The 16086-nt window shown below is 41.0% G+C and overlaps 2 protein-coding genes across 8 annotated transcripts in view; one reads left to right on the plus strand and one right to left on the minus strand.

Annotated features, from left to right (window-relative positions):
* Nucleotides 1-4379, minus strand: part of NIPA1 (NIPA magnesium transporter 1) — a 63015-nt gene extending 58636 nt beyond the window's left edge. Inside the window, exon 1 of the mRNA XM_067559970.1 lies at nt 4283-4379. The gene's annotated coding sequence lies outside the window, so the exon portion shown is untranslated. The remainder of the gene's footprint in view (nt 1-4282) is intronic.
* Nucleotides 4380-5780: 1401 nt separating this feature from the next.
* The window catches only part of HERC2 (HECT and RLD domain containing E3 ubiquitin protein ligase 2), a 216296-nt gene continuing 205990 nt past the window's right edge, over nt 5781-16086 (plus strand). For all 7 annotated transcript variants that reach the window (XM_067559971.1, XM_067559974.1, XM_067559977.1 and 4 more), the window contains exons 1-2: nt 5781-5912; nt 6943-7058. In XM_067559971.1, coding sequence (XP_067416072.1) covers nt 6987-7058 — 72 coding nt within the window. In that variant the 5' untranslated portion in view covers nt 5781-5912; nt 6943-6986. The remainder of the gene's footprint in view (nt 5913-6942; nt 7059-16086) is intronic.

Below are 16086 nucleotides of genomic sequence, written 5' to 3' on the forward strand. Positions count from 1 at the left end.
TTTGGAGTATCGTGTCCAGTTTTGGCCCCCTCACTACAAAAAGGATGTGGACAGGTTGGAGAGAGTCCAACAGAGGGCAACAAAAATGATTAGGAGGCTGGAGCACAAGACTTATGAGGAGAGATTGAGGGAATTAGGCTTGTTTAGTCTGCAAAAGAGAAGAATGAGGGGGGATTAGATAGCAGCCTTTAACTACCTGAAAGGGGGTTCCAGGGAGGATGGAGATAAGCTGTTCTCAATGGTAGTAGATGACAGAACAAGGAGCAATGGTCTCAAGTTGCAGCGGGGGAGGTCTAGGTTGGATATTAGGAAAAAGTTTTTCACTAGGAGGGTGGTGAAGCACTGGAATGGGTTACCTAGGGAGGTGGTGGAATCTTTATCTTTAGAGGTTTTTAAGCTGCAGCTTGACAAAGCCCTGGCTGGGATGATTTAGCTGAGGTTAGTTCTGCTTTGAGAAGGGGGTTGGACTAGATGACCTCCTGAGGTCCCTTCCAACTCTAATATTCTATGATTCTATGATACATGGTGGAAACTCTTGAAATAGTTCACAGTTGTCTCAGGAGTGTCAGCTAGAACTTCAAGTTGCCACTTGATCAATAAAGCTAGAAAAAGTCTTTAAAAATAAATTCAAACTTTCTAATTGAAGGACAATATTTTTGGAGAGCCAGAATAAAAAGAACAAAATTGTGGTAGATACTGTCTGTGAAGTATCTTGTCCAGTTGTGGCTTACACAACATTTGAACAAATGATATTCACTGATGTACCAACTAAATTTCATTAACGAATTTTGATTTAGACTCTTCTGCCTTGGTCCCTATAACTATTAAACCTGTTTTTGTTCAGATGATGCTATGCTGTCCTGTGTTCCAAATCTACCATGTCAGCAAAGAATGTATGAAATTTCCCATCCTTATATACACCAATTATTGCTCAGCTACATACCTGTCAATGGATCCATTAGTGACTATAGGAATCAACCTAAATCAAAATTTTCAATACTGGGTGTGTAAAATTAGTTAATTATACATAGTTACCTAAATGGAGATGAACTGATTTTCAAAAGTTCTGAGCAACTCTGGACCACTTACATTAGGTGCATATGTAGGTATTTAGGAATCTAACTTTAGGAAGCAAAATTTTAAAAAATGTGGCCGTAGCTCTGTGTATATTTTTGAGAAACTTCTCTAAAAGACTTTGCCATTGTCTCTATAAAATCTTTTATTCCCTGGTATTAATATAGGTTGAACCAAGATTTTAGGCCATTTTTAGCCTCCAAGTTGCAGCATATTTCAATACTCAAATCATGTTTAGTGATTGTGTAAGCAATATTCAATTTTTGTACAATTGCGGATCACTTTTAAAGAGCTATCTAGTAATTTTTGTAGACAAAGTGATGTATTTTCTATTTTTATGCATTTCACATGAGCAGTAGAGTGAAATGTAGGAAATGAATGAAAAAGGTCTTACACTTGCATACAAGAAGACTGACCTTTTCCAAAAGCTTGACATGCCGTCTCCAAATTACACACAACGGTTCATCTTTTTGATAGCAAAGCAATGGCTATTTAGCTTTCCATGAGTTCTGGAAAATGCACTTGTTTCTCATATTCGTTAGCATGCTCATCTGTGCCATGTACTTTATTTACTTGGCCTAAGGCCTTTGGTATTACCCTCTGCTGATTCAGGAGGATGATTTGATGTGTCACAGGCATTTTTTAATATTTTGTTTAAATCAACAAAGTCTATGTGTATACAGTTTTTAAATAATTGTTTAAAATAGTGTGTAAATCAAGGTTTAGTTTACAAATTAAATTGCTTTGCTCTAGCAGAGGCAGCAGCTGCTAAGTTTGAGATTGTAAAAGTCTGTAAGGAGTATTAGAGAGATCAGGCCTGATTCTCCATTGCTCTGCACCTTGTGTAATTGTTTATGCCCATGCAAAGTGGATGTAAAACTGTACCAAATCAGAAAGGTAGTGTTTTACATCCACTTTGCAAATGACTACACAATGAAAAAGGCAATGGAGAATCAAGTACACTGGGTTTGTTTTGCAAAAGCAAGTAATCAGCCTGTGATTTAGTTTATTACAAAGCCTACTTTAAATTGGTTGGCAGACTAATTAAATTATTGCTTACCTTTGCCTAACTCCCTTTCAGCTATTTCACTGTAATCTCTCTCCTCCTTAGTCAACACAGGTCTCTGAGTAAAATACTGTTGAATATATACAAACTGAGGCTCAACCTCAGGCATCCTTGGCGGTGTACTTCTTTCTGGTCCAGCCCCTTCTTCCAAGGCATTGCTTGTGTGTCTAACATGAACAAATCTTATTCCTCTTCTCCCTGACTGGGAGCTCTATTCTATTGCCTGATCATCTTCTTTTCTTTGTTTCCCTCTCACTCGGGTCCCCAAGCTCCACTCTCCTCTAACTGGCAGTTCAATACTGCTATGCCTGACATTACCCAAGTCCACCTCTAGTCCTTCTTTGGCAAACAGGTACATGGATACTTTTACTTCTCTGGATGCCACCTCTACACCTTGGGCTTCTCGACAACAGATTTTTATTCCAACTTTGATCTTTTCTACCTTCTACTTGTTCTGAGTACTGTTGTATTTTAAAACAAAACAAACAAACAAACATCAAATCCACAGCCAAGACCAGATTCACTTTTCCTCCATCCTCTTCTCTCTGCTCACTGTAATCCCATTTTATTCCCACCCTCCTCCTCCTATATGCTAATTACTCCTACATTCCTACCATCTTTTATCCTCTTATATGCTTGCTTTCTCTCTCTCCTCCCAAAATTTCACTTCCCCACCTTCAGGGCAGGCAACATACAGTTCTCTCCCTGGCTGCAATTTGTCTCTTGATGTGAGCCATCATGTCTCAGTGAAGGCCTGGTCTCCATGAAAAAACTGTAGAGATTTAGAAGCCTATTTAGTTAAACTGCCGCAACCTCCTGTCTGGACACTCTTAAGCCAAACCAAGCATGGCCACATAAGGCAGTTGCACTGATTTAACTAAACTATGCTAAGCTGATTTAGTTAAATGTGTGATTTTTCTCATATAGACATTTTGCTGCTGCTTCTTGCCTCAGTATTCCATTTGTCTCCTCCTGCTCATGACTGAGCTTTCTTTCTCACCATCCCCATTCACACTAGTGTCCTTCTTTCTGGGCACTGAGTCATCTCAGTTTCTTACTTGAAATCTCTGATTCAACCCCTTCTTGCTAATTTTCAGCGAAATGTGAAATAATCAGGGAGATTATTGAGGCTGCGAAGGAAGAAAACACAACAATGGGGGATTTCAACTATCTTCCTATTCACTGGGTATATGTCACCTCAGGAAAGGATGCAGAGATAAAATTTATTGACATCAGAAAGGACTGCTTCTTGGAGCAGCTTGTCCTGGAACCCACAAGAGGAGAAGCAATTCTTGATGTAGTCCTAAGGAGAGCACAGGATCTGGTCCAAGAGGTGAATATAGCTGAATTGCTTGGTAATAACAATCATAATATAATTAAATTTAACATCTTTGTAGATGGGAACATGCCAAAGAAACCCATCAGATTAGCATTTAACTTCAAAAAGGGGAACTACACAAAAATGAAAAAGCTAGTTAAAGAGATATTAAAAGGAACAGTCACAAGGGTGAATTGCCACAAACTGGTGGGCAGAGCACAGCTCCTTGAACAGCCTGGGAATTATGAGTTTGGCAGGACAGAAGTGGGGTGGATCATTGAACTGGGTCAAGGTTCTAGGTGGGTGGTTGCTTGGGGCATAAATACAGGAACATAGGGAAAAAAATTCAAATTATGCTACTATTCTCCACAGGCAGGGGCCATAGAAACCGATATCTCACTCCTGAGAGTTAACAAGGATGCTAGGGTGCATTCTCCTCCATGTGAGCAGCTTCAAACCAGGTCCCTATGCTGCTCACCTGCACTCTGCTTTGATCTCCGCACAAGTGATTGCTGATTGGCACAGGAAAGTGTCCTACAATGGGGAAAGGAACAGAGCTGCTCTGCCGAGGAATCTGAGGCACAGAATTGGAGCGTACCTACAGGAAAGTTTTTGAGAGATCTCACCAGAGGATACCTGTGAAATATAAGCGTGCATTAACATGCTCCTCAGCCGCATTGCCTAGCTGTGCAAGGTAATGGGAAAAGCACATGGAAACACAGCTACTCTTGTGCATTTCTATCTCTTCAACTATCTATGTTTTAGCCAAGCTAAGGATCCCTGTTACTCTTGTACACATGCTGCATCAGCTTCCAAACACTTACCTCTCCTGCACCTGAATGCCTGAGTTGTAGGGCTGGGGCTGGCTACAGTCTTCTGGGGTTGAGAATAGCTCCTGACTCCCAACCTCATCAAGTGAACCAGTCTCTGGCTCCAGGTTGTCTTCCAAATCCTTTTCCTCGTTGATGACTTCTTCCTTGGGGTTGATTATGGTGTCTGGTGGCCCTGGGGCCGTGGAGGTGTCCATGGATGTTTTGGGGGGCTGGGTGTGGGGTCACTGCTGAGGATGGCTTCCAGCTTTTGTAGAAGCAGCAGCTCTTTGGCTCTGCACCAGAGCGATGGTTTGGCTCCCTGGCCTTCTGGTAGCTGTGCCACAGCTCCTTGATTTTCACTCCGCACTGCAGCGTGCCCCACTCATAGCCCTTCTCCATCCTGGCTTGAGAAATCTGGCTGTAAATATCACAGTTCCTTCAGCTAGAGCGGAACTGGGACTGCACACCTAACTCGCCTCAGGTCCAGCAGCTCTGGTGTGCTCCAAGCAGGGGAGCGTTTGGTGCGTGGAGCTGCCAATGGTCAGCTGGGAAGATGAGATGTGAGCTCTCCTCCATGCAGACCAAGAAGGAAGTGGAATTTCAGAACTTCCCAGACGTTAAAGGGGAAAGGGTGGGTGGTTCAAACTGATGGCCAGAGCAGTCAGAATGGGCATTGTGGGACACTTCCGGAGACCGTTTACCACAACATAACCAAACAGCGGTGTCTATGCTAATGCTTTGCCGCTAAAAGTTTGGCAGAAAAAGCTCTACGGCTCTTGTCACAGTGGTTTTATTTTGTCAAAAATCAGGGCAGTTTTGTTGGTGGGAGTGATTGCAGCGTGTACCCCGACATTGCTTTGTAGAAAAAAAGTCTACTTTTTTTTCCAATAAAACACTCTAGCATAGACCAGGCCTAAATGTCTGACTGCCAGGGGCATCTGGCCCCCCATCACTGCAGGAGAACTGCTGTTAGTCCAGGACAGCTTCAATTCCCGGACTAACCTGCTCCTGCTCCCGTGGCCACCCACCAGCAGATCATTTAAAATTATGTTACCAGTTAACCTCCTCCTTGCTGCTGCCCCCCCCCCCCCATGAACAGCCGCAACAGCTCCCATGACTGTGCGCCCTGACAGCTGCAGAGACCCCCCCCCCCACGCCTCCCCCGCCTGTAACCTGCCTCCCCCACGTCTCCCCTCTATGTACCCTAGCCAGGCTGCCTAGCGCCTCAGCGACGGCGTCACGGTGGGGCCCACACAGAGGCACAAACAGCCTCAGGCCCCGCCCCCTCCCTGCCGCCAGCGCCTAAAGACCCTCCTCTCCCGGCCGCTGCTGCACCCGCCCACCTCTCTCCATGGCTCCGCCCGCTTCGGAACCGGATGTCCCGCCTCCTTCCTGCCCGCTGATTGGTGGGCGGGCTCCGGGTGCCGTCTTCGGGATTGGCCTCGGAGGGCCAGGCTTCTCCTGCTTCCGGTGTCGCCGCAGGGAGAATTGGGTGGGGGAGGAGCGGCGAAGGAGGGAGGAGGAGGAGTCGGATTAAAAGAATAGCCCGAGCTGCTGTGGGTGAGCGCGAGCGAGCTGTTGAGCTCCGGCCGCTGCTGCCGCTGCAGCTGTTGCGCGGGGCGAAGGGCGAGCGGCGCAGAGGGTGAGCGGTGCCGCCCGCGCGCTAGTGGGGGCGGGGGAGAAACCGCCTGCGGGCCTGGGCGCCCCTCGCTGGGGGGGTGAGAAAGAAACCGTGGACGCCCCCTGTCCCCGTGCTGGGGATGCGGGTCCCGGCTGTCTCGCGTGGGGCCTGGGCTGGTGGAGCTGAGCCTCCCGCCCGAGGGGCCCGGTCTAGCTGACGGGTTTGGCCTGGGGCCTGTCCACACTCGGGTGCCTGTTTCTGCAGCTCTTAGTGGGGGCGGGGGAGCGTTTAATGGGGGGGAGGCGGGTTGGTATGAGGAGGGGGGAGAAGGTTGACTGGCCCGGGGTGGGGACTGGCCCAGAAATCTGGCTTCCCCGGGCAGCATTTCTAGCTGAGGGGGTTGCCGGCGATTTACTGACCGGTGCCGAGGTCAGATCCCCAGCCCGCGCAGCGTATTACGGTGTAAACTAGACCGGTAACGTAAGTGCTGGTGACAACGGGCCTTGGCCGAGATTGAAGGTGGAGAGAGACGACAAGGGGAAGGGGAGGGTGATGCTTTTGGAGAGGCGCATTATAGCAGAGAAAACAAAAACACCTCTGTGCCGCCTTCTTGCTTCCCCTCTCCCGCTCCCTGTCTCTCTGTTTAGGAGTGAGTGTGTGTGTGTGTGTGTGTGTGTGTGTGTGTAAAAATGGTACTAGCTTTCCGTTTGCTTGCTGCTTGCATAATCTGGATCAATTATTTATTTCATGCACCATTTACGGGTCTGAGGGGAGCAGTCTAAGGCCTCTGATGGTATCCTTTGGTGCATCAGAAAGGATGTTTTCACCATCATAGGGAGGGGAAGGTTTGTGGTGTAAATAGTGGCGTTAGTGGTTGGTCTTTCTTCCCTTCCCTTCATGCATTGTGAGGGTGTCTGCTCTCATGTGAGATGGGAAGATTCATATTCATGTAAATACATCCTTAGAGGAAATCTCTCTGGTGTGACAAGAATAACCTTGCATAGCTTTTTTTTATTTTATCTATTAGACTTTTTTTCTCCCTCCCTCACAGGTCTGGCCACTCTGCTGCAGCCTGGAGAGGACTGAAGAAGGAAAATGTCTTCTGAACCTTTTTGTCTGGCTACTCAGGCTAGGTTTGACTCCAAATGGCTGAAGACGGATTTACAGGTAAGGACTTCCCTGTTGATTTTTAAAAATATTTTTTATCATGGCATTTGGTGTGCTCATCAGCGGTTTTTAAAAGTGAACTGGCAACAAACAAAAGAACCTAACTATGGTGTTGAAAATGGCATGCAAGATTGTGCTGCCCTGAGAATTGGTCTCACAGAAGCAATAAAAGTAGTTTTAATTTCAGTGTAGTTTATATTTTGTTTGAAACCAAGCTGAAGTATATCTTTTTGCTTTCATTGTCCTTTATTCACTGATTTATGTTTAATTATGTAGAGCTCTGTGACCTTAGCAAGTACTATAAATATTTTTAGTCTACTCTCTGCTCTGTGTGACTGTGTATGGCTGATCTGGATGACATGGAAGGAAAACTGAAGTCTGATCAAATTTAGTTATTTGCACTTTGAAGAGTAGGAACCACTAATTTAAATTCATGGATGAGTTTCTTAGTAATTCTGCTTGGATTTATTTGAAGAGACTTAACCCCTTTCAGGAAGCTTTAAAAAAATGTATCTGATAAGTTTGTCTTGAATCTTTGTACTATTTATGATTTGTGGAAAAACATTGTACCTTGTTCAAAGATTTATTGTGAAAATGGAATGTATAACTCTCTTGCCTATGATATTTCAGGCTGAAAACAAAACATGCACTTGTGATAAAATCATGGAATTGGGAATAAAGATTTATTATAATGATTCCATCTTGTGTAGGTATAGTTTCTAATTTTCATATCTGTATTGTAATTAGTGGTAGAATGTAGCAGTTCGGGTCAGTAAAGCATGTATTTGGGAGGAATGTTCAATCAAACAACAGTATGTATATTTTTTTCAGTGTTTCACATTTTCCAAGTAATACATAACTGAAACTCAAACTGGCATTGAGATAGGTCAGTCAGTATTATGTTATATATGAGGAAACTGAGAGAATAGCATAGTTAAGTGACCTTTCCCAGGATTACATGATGAGTGACTGAATGGTAGAGCTGAGCCTAGAATTTAGCTGTTCCTGGTTTTGTTGAAGGCGACAGTCTTTGTCCTGAGGAGCCTGCAATATAATGATATTGTCTCCAATATTTTCCATCTAAAGTATAGTAAAACCAGATTCACTACTACTATACTATCTTTAGCTGATGGGCATTTTCACATGGCATTTGTTGGAAAAATCTTGATGTGTAATTCAGTGAGATGACTGGACCATGTTGGTTATTGGTGGAGTAATTCCTCTCTTCTCCCACCTAACGTTTTTGTTTTTTGTTTTTTGAGGTAGCAATGCAGACTAAGTTAGTAAGTTAGTGTCATATGAATGATGTCTAAGATGTTTGTTATGTTAATAAAATATTAATATTTTCTTGAAGAAACAAAAACATCTTAAACATCATTCATGTGACATTAACTTATTATACCTTAATCTGCATTGCTACTTGCAAAAAACATAGATGCTTTTAAATTGCCAAGTTACATATATTTCATACCTGAGTTCAAATTTTGAGGTAAGCAGCTTGAAGAAAAGTTATAGGTCACAAATATGCAGCGTCCACTACAAGAGAATAGTAGACCTTTGTAGTTGAAAGTGATGGCCTTTCTTTCTGACTCAGTGTGTATGGTCTTTTTCTTTGTTTCAACTTCCCTCCTCCCCCTCTGTGAATTGGGAGATTACAAGCATGTCTGCTCATCTGACTTGTTTGATACTATCCCTTTGTTAATATTCTGAACCTCTTGTGATGCTGGAGAATATTGTCAACAAAATGATCTTAGCATCTTGAATTTAATTTGAGGTGGTTTTTCAACTGGATGCATATAACGGTTGCAATAAGTACTTTTGCCTGTTGTAGGAATCCATGTAAAAGTTAACTTTTTAATGTACTGTATTAAGAGAAACTCCTAATCATAAAGAACTTATTTTTTAATAAATAAAAAGTAAAACTTGTCATGACAGGAAACCAATTAAATCCAAAGCTGTCAAAACAGTATTTTGTCTTAATTGAAACATAACAGAGTAATTGAGAGCAGAGCTACCATTTGTGACGTCCAGATGCTAAACATGAAAATCAGTCCTTGGCTTCCTCTTTCATGTTTCTTCTGCAATCTGTTGAAAAATAGTTGTTGTCTCCAGCTATTAACTGACTTTACTTTTTTAACAAAAGGTTGGGGGTAATGTAGTGATTTGTCTTTCTTAATTTAGCTATTTTTTGCTGATCTTAGAGGCTGTTGCCAGAATCTCTGCATGCATGCACACGTGCACATAATTTAAGAAAAATCCTGTATATGGTGGCAAATGGCTTCTCTAGAGTAGGTCCTGGGCTTTGTGTCTCTCTATCTTAGTGCATACTAGACTGCACTGGCTAATGAGTGGAATAATCCAGTTATTCTCAGGCTATTATATTGGCTTATTTGATATAATGTAAATCATGTCAGTTAGAAAAAAGTATCTAATAAACGACATTTTACCCACCTTGTGTGTCTACTTTCAGTATTGGAGAGATAATTGGGAGGTAAAATGTCTTGTTTTGGGCCAACTTCTGTTGGTGAGACAAGCTTTTGAATGTACACAGAGCTCTTCCTCAGGTTCACTATGACAGTTCTGTAATAGAAAGCAGGAACTGATGGTATTACTGAAAGTTTGTCTGGGCTAATGGAGCCTAGGAGGTAGGAGAAAGGTTCCAAATAGACCTTTAATTAAAAATGAAAAAGCTAAAAAACAAAACAAAACTGTAACTGGACTAGAAGGAATTCATAATCTTTTCCTTAAAAGTTTCTTATTTTTCTGCTAGGAACTATTTCTCAGAGGAAGGATACATTATATCCTGTCTAAAATAATTTTTCAGTCAAGTATATGTGTTATGAGAAGTGGGGACAGAGAACATATACCACTGTGTAAAGGCAACATTTTGAATATGTGGGTGGTGTGGCATGATGAGTTTGTTGAGTTTTGGATAGTTGCATTTTCTTGAGTGGCAATGACAAACATTTATACCATATATTCTGTACGTGTCATATGGAGTATAGGAACTATTTTAGAGTTTAAAAAAAAACAACTATGGGGACTATTTCTCTTAGCCTTCTGGGACAACCAGGTGTCACAGTGAGTGAAACTATATAGATCTCTGGAGAGAAATAAAAAGACCTAAGGTGTGTCTAAAGAGAGCCTATATTAGCTCTTCAAGCTATATAAATTGTCATAACTCCACAACTTACATGTACCCTTGTAAAACTGGAAGTGAGTGCTGGGTCACATTGGAAAGGGGAAAAACTCCCAAATTGTGTATTACTCTTATTTCTAGCCCTGCATGGCAACAAGAAATTAAATTTATATTTATAATCTATAATAGCAAAGTGAATGACTTGTAACATTTGTATTTTACTCTATAGTTTGAGGAGTAAGAGTGATGCTTACTAGAACTGCATCAGTTCCATACACTGCTACTAGTCATAAATGATATGGGAAGTTTCCCACTGGTCACTAGAGTACTTTTTGAAGTTTTGATATAAACAGGAAGATGCACTGACGCTAGTGTTCTAAAGGATATGAACAATCGTACTTGTGACAGGAGACTGTTAAATTGTTATAGATGAGTGCAGAGTCAAATACCACTAACTCCTTTGGAACAAAAGTTTCATTGAGAGGGACAACAACAAATTGATTTTTAACTGACTATTTTCATAAAATAGAATGATAGAGCATCTCATGATTTTAAAAATTTATTTTGAGTTTTTTAAAACTGCAAGTGTTTTCTGAATCCTGTTGATGTTTGTAAGGCTCTTTTCAGAAACGGACTATAAATAGGAAATGATTGAAACTGGCTATGTAAGTAAAAAATAGTTTTCACTAACTTTTCTGTTTAATAACCAAGGCCCTGATCCTACAATAAGCTCCTTGCAGGTGGACCACCAAAGTGCAGGGGAGCCTCACCAAATGCAATGAGATTCTATGCAGGCAAAGAGGTTTTCCCATAGAGAACTCAATGTAGGATCAGGATTTAGACATAACTTATAAGGATTTCAGGCAGGAGTATAATTCTTAAGTTTGTTACCCCTTTGAAAAAGTTACATCTAGCCCTTATGGCTGCAAAAATAGCCTTCCAAATATAAAATTAATGTAAGTTGAGACAAAGCTGTCTTATTAATAACAGACAGCTTTAGTACCTTGACTACGGCCCATAGCTTTCCCAAGCTACAGCAGACTGAAAACTTTTTACTACTGCTATTCAGTAGAGTTCCCAGCAATATCTAAAAAGAGGATAAACACAGAAAGCCCAACACCCTTCCCTTTCCACTAGCTGGCATGGGAGGCTTGGAGACTGGGGCCAACGTCCAGGTGCAATCTTCTGTACCTGGCTTTGACTAGTAGTTCTAGTCCTCTGGGCATTAGGTTTCTGTTAAATTTAAGTTCAATGCATGAGGTAGATATGGACAAGAGTGGAAAGCAGAGAAGTAAGGAGAGAAAAAAGTGACCATAATGGAGCAAAAGACTAATAAGAACATGGAGGGAAAAACCTGAAAATGTTGCAAGAAAAATAAGCCATGCTCTATTGCAGTTTAAAAAAAAAAAAAAAAAAAAAAAAAAAAGATTGGAGTGAAGCCAAGAAGGGAAAGAAGGTATGACAAATTTAACAGGGACCTGGTACATTTAAGACATTTTAAAAATGCATTCGGTAGAAAGCTAATTGACACTGCCATATTAAACACACTATATATCAATCAGTTTTATTTCTTTAATTAGTAGCCAGCACACATATGCAAGGACATGTCTACGCTGCATCAGGAAGCAAGCCTCACAGCCTGGGTTCACAGACTCATGCTAGCAGGGCCATCTAAAAATAGCTATGTAGACATGGCAGCTTGGGTTCTCAATCCCAACCCTATTTTGAGAGCCCAAGATCCAGCCCGAGATGCAACAGCTATTCTTAGAGCAGTAGCTCAAGATTTTGGACCCAGGCTGGAGGCTCACTCCCAGATGCAGGGTAGACATGCCCCTACAAACTTGACAATAAAACTAGTTCTTGGGCTACTAAAGGTCAGGTACATTTTTCAAGCCCTGGTGATACAATCGATTTTGTCAGAACTTTTCATACTTGGCTCAAATTTAAGGGAGAATGGGACAAACATTTTGAGATACATCTAAAAGCGTATGTCTGGAGTAAACGTGAATGACCTTTTAGTTCCTATTTTTATAGCTTTTTCCACACACCTGTATCTCCCAATACTGGTAAATACACTGCTAAATGTGATTCCCAACATGTTAAAGGAAAAACTAGAGTGCAGCAAGAGAATATTCCATTTGTCTAATTACAAAGGATTATATTTAAGAAACTTTAACACTCTAATTAAAATGTTAGTAAACAAAGACCAAGCCATCATCTTAATAGTTTGAATAATGACAAGCAAGCCAGAATCACTTTGCTTTGGAAGTCAGGACTTATGCTACCAATGAAAGCCTATTATATTTTAGACTGCCAATAGCAACACTAGTTCTTTCAATCCCACTTGGCATCAAACTGGGCTTCTGCTGGGGCGTGGTTTAATATCAATTAAATTATAAATTGAATATCACTATTCATGATAAGTGGGGCATGAACCCCTGGGAAAGGGAAACTAGGGGAAAAAAGCAGAAGATGACAACAAAAGGGAGAAATATGTAGAACGGACTTGAAGAAGGAAAGACATTGTGTGAGGAGTAAAGGGGGATATGAATATTGCTTCTGTACTCTTTTCATCACAGCAGTCTCAGAGGGAAAAGAGGAGGATCAAAGAAGAAAAAAGATTCTATTGTATTTTTATTTATTTTTATTAAAGGGTTAATACAAAATATGGTGTAGCTGCATGGAAGAGGCAGGGTGCTGTCTTTTTTTTCTCTCTCCCCTATGCAGTGCTGGGGATTTTGGAGTGCTTCTCAGTGAGTAATTCAGTCTTTCATAACTGCCCCTTGTTAGTAGGTTTCTGATAACTTTTTCAAGTTGCAATACAAAGAATCATTGAGAGTTGTTGTACCTTAATTACATTCTTGTATGGGAATGGGTCTGCTGCCTACTTTGATTTACTAGCACTACCTGCTTCAGTTACATTTTTATAAGTAATTTACAGACTTTCATTCTGCCTACAGGATAATTTGCCCTTCTGGCATGGATTGTTAATGAGACAGATGATAATAAGAGAATCTTGGCAAACAAAGGATTTTTAACAGTTGATTCCAAAACATTTTACCCAACTCATGTTTGTTTCTAAAATAATCCTGTTTTAAAAAACAAAACAAAATAAGGATTTAGGGTCTTATGCAGGTGATGTAGCAGGGTCTCCTCCATTTGGATTAGAGGTGGGCATAATTGGCACTAATGATCTGATCTATGCAGTTCATGAAAAGTTAAATCTCCTAGATGCTGCTGCCTTCCTGTTGGAGGACATCTGCCCAGGAGGGGATTCAGGACTTCTCTCAAGACCTGAGAAAAATAGCTGCCAGTTGAAAAAGCAGTTTGCATAGAGGGAGAGCAGGCTTCTAAATTAGATTTTTAAATTAGTAGTAAATTTGGCTAAGAACTAAAATAAGCTTTACCTTCTAACTAAAAAATTAAACCTAGTGCCAATCTCAATAAAAGCCCCAGTTTAACTGTGGAAGTAAGATTACCAACAGGTTACTGTGGGGGCTGCTCAGTGTGTAGTGAATTTATGTTGTGCTTCCTAATTCTATATATCTGAATGGATGGCCGGTGTGTTGTCTGGTATAGGGAGCAAATGCAGAAAGACTGCCCATCAGTTGAATTTCTTCTCTGCAAGACTAGTAGCTGCATGTAAATATTTTGGAGAATGTTATCTTGAACTCACTAAGTATCTTCAGAACCTCCTTTGTCCCCAGATGTTCTGTTTGTAAAATCATAGAAATGTAGGACTGGAAGGAACCTCCTTAGGCCATCTATCCAGTCCACTGCACTGAGGTAGGACTAAGTGTTATCTATACCATCCCTGATGGGTGTGTGTCTGTCTTGTTCTTAAAAACCTGTGGTGACCAGAGATTCCACAACCTCCCTAGGTAGTTAGTTCTAGTGCTTAAGTAGTCTTAAAGTTAGGAAGCTTTTCTTAATGTCTAACCTAAATTTCCTTTGCTGCAATTTAAGCCCATTATGTCTTATCCTGTCCTTGGTGGTTAAGGAGAACAATTGATCACCCTCCACTTGGTAATACTTAAGTACTTGAAGACTGTTACCACGTCCACCCTCGATCTTCTCTACTCCATACCAAACAAACCCAGTTTTTTTCAGTCTTTCCTCATAGATCATGTTTTCTAGACCTTTAATCATTTTTGTTGCTCTTTTCTAGACTTTCTCCAATTTGTTCACATCTTTCTCAAAGCACGGTGCCCAGAACTGGCCAGAGTGCTTCAGTTGAGGTCTTATCAGGGCTGAGTAGTAGAAGAATTACGACTTGTGTCTTGCTTACAACACTTCTGCTATTACATTCCCAGAAAGATGCGGGGGAAAAAAAAGCAAGCATCAGTATTACATTGTTGACTCCTGTTTAGTTTATGATCTGCTATAACCTCCAGATCCTTTTCAACAGTATTACTTCTTAGACAGTCATTCTCCATTTTTGTATCTGTGCAATTGATTGTTCCTTCCTAATTGGAGTACTTTGTGTCTGTCTATATTGAATTGCATCCTATTGATTTCAGACCATTTCTCCAGATTGTCAAGATCATTTAGAATTCTAATCCTGTCCTCCAAAGCTCTTGCAACCCTTGGCAGCTTAGTATCATCTGCTCACTTTAAGTGTACTTGCTCTGCCATTTTCTAAATCATTTATGAAGATATTGAATAGAACTGGACCCAAACAGATCCCTGGGGACCCCACTGAATATGCCTTTCCAGCTTGACTGTGAACTATTGATAACTGAGTAAGGTTTTCCAACCAGTTGTGCCCTCCCTTATAGTAGGTTTGTCTAGGGTCTAGGCTATATTTCTCTAGTTTCCTTATGAGAAGGCCATGTGAGACAGAATCAAAAGCCTTACTAAAGTGGAGAGATATCACATCTGCTTTTCCCCCCATCCACAAGGTTTGTTACTCTGTCAAAGGAGGATATCAGGTTGACTTGATGTGACTTTTGTTCTTATCACTTTATCTTTTAGATGATTAAAATTGTTTGCTCCATTATCTTTGTGGGTACCAAAGTTAAGTGGGCTGGTCTATATTTCCCTGGGTTGTCCTTATTCCCTTTTTAATAGATAGGTACTATATTTGCACTTTTCCAATCCTCTTGATATCTCTCCCATCTTCCATGAGTTCTCAAAGATAATTACTAATGGCTCAGAGATGTCTTCAGTCAGTTCCTTAAGTATTCTAGGTTGCATTTTGTCAAGCCCTGCTGACTTCTAACTTGTCTAAGTAATTCTTAATGTCTTCTTTCCTTATTTTGGTCTCAATTCTACCCCATTTACACAGATGTTCACTGTTAGTTGTCTGATCACTACTAGCCTTTTTGGTGAGAAGTTTAAACAAAAAAAGCATTTAGCCCTTTGGCCGTTGCAGCATTTTCTCTTGTCTTCCCCTCCTCATTGAGTAATGGGTGTACCCTCTCTGTTCTTGGTCTTCCTCTTGCTTCTAATGTATTTGTAAATTTAGTCTCATTTTGTGCCTTGGCCTTTCTAATTTGTCCATACTTGCTTGGTTTTTTTATATTAATCCTTTGTAATTTGACCTAATTTCCACTTTTTGTATGATTTTTTTTTTTTGTTTTTGTTTCAGGTAATTGAAGATCTCCTGGTTAAGCCTGGGTGTCTCTTACCATACTTCCAATCTTTCCTACACATTGAAATAATTTCTCTCTTGTGCCCTTAATGTCTCTTAAAAAACCTTCCAACTCCCCTGAACTCTGTTTGAGCTTAGAATTGCTTCCCACATGACCTTATCTACCAATTCCCTGAGTTTGTTAAAGTCTGCTTTCTTGAAGACCATTGTCTTTATTCTGATGTTTTTCCATTCTACCATATCTTAGAATTGTGAGCTCATCATTTCGTGATTGCTTTCACCAAGACTGCCTTCCA

The sequence above is a fragment of the Emydura macquarii genome, unplaced genomic scaffold (genome assembly GCF_026122565.2).
Source record: "Emydura macquarii macquarii isolate MOO-44397 ecotype Brisbane River unplaced genomic scaffold, CSIRO-AGI_Emac_v2 contig_2207, whole genome shotgun sequence".
Taxonomy (NCBI): Eukaryota; Metazoa; Chordata; order Testudines; family Chelidae; genus Emydura; species Emydura macquarii.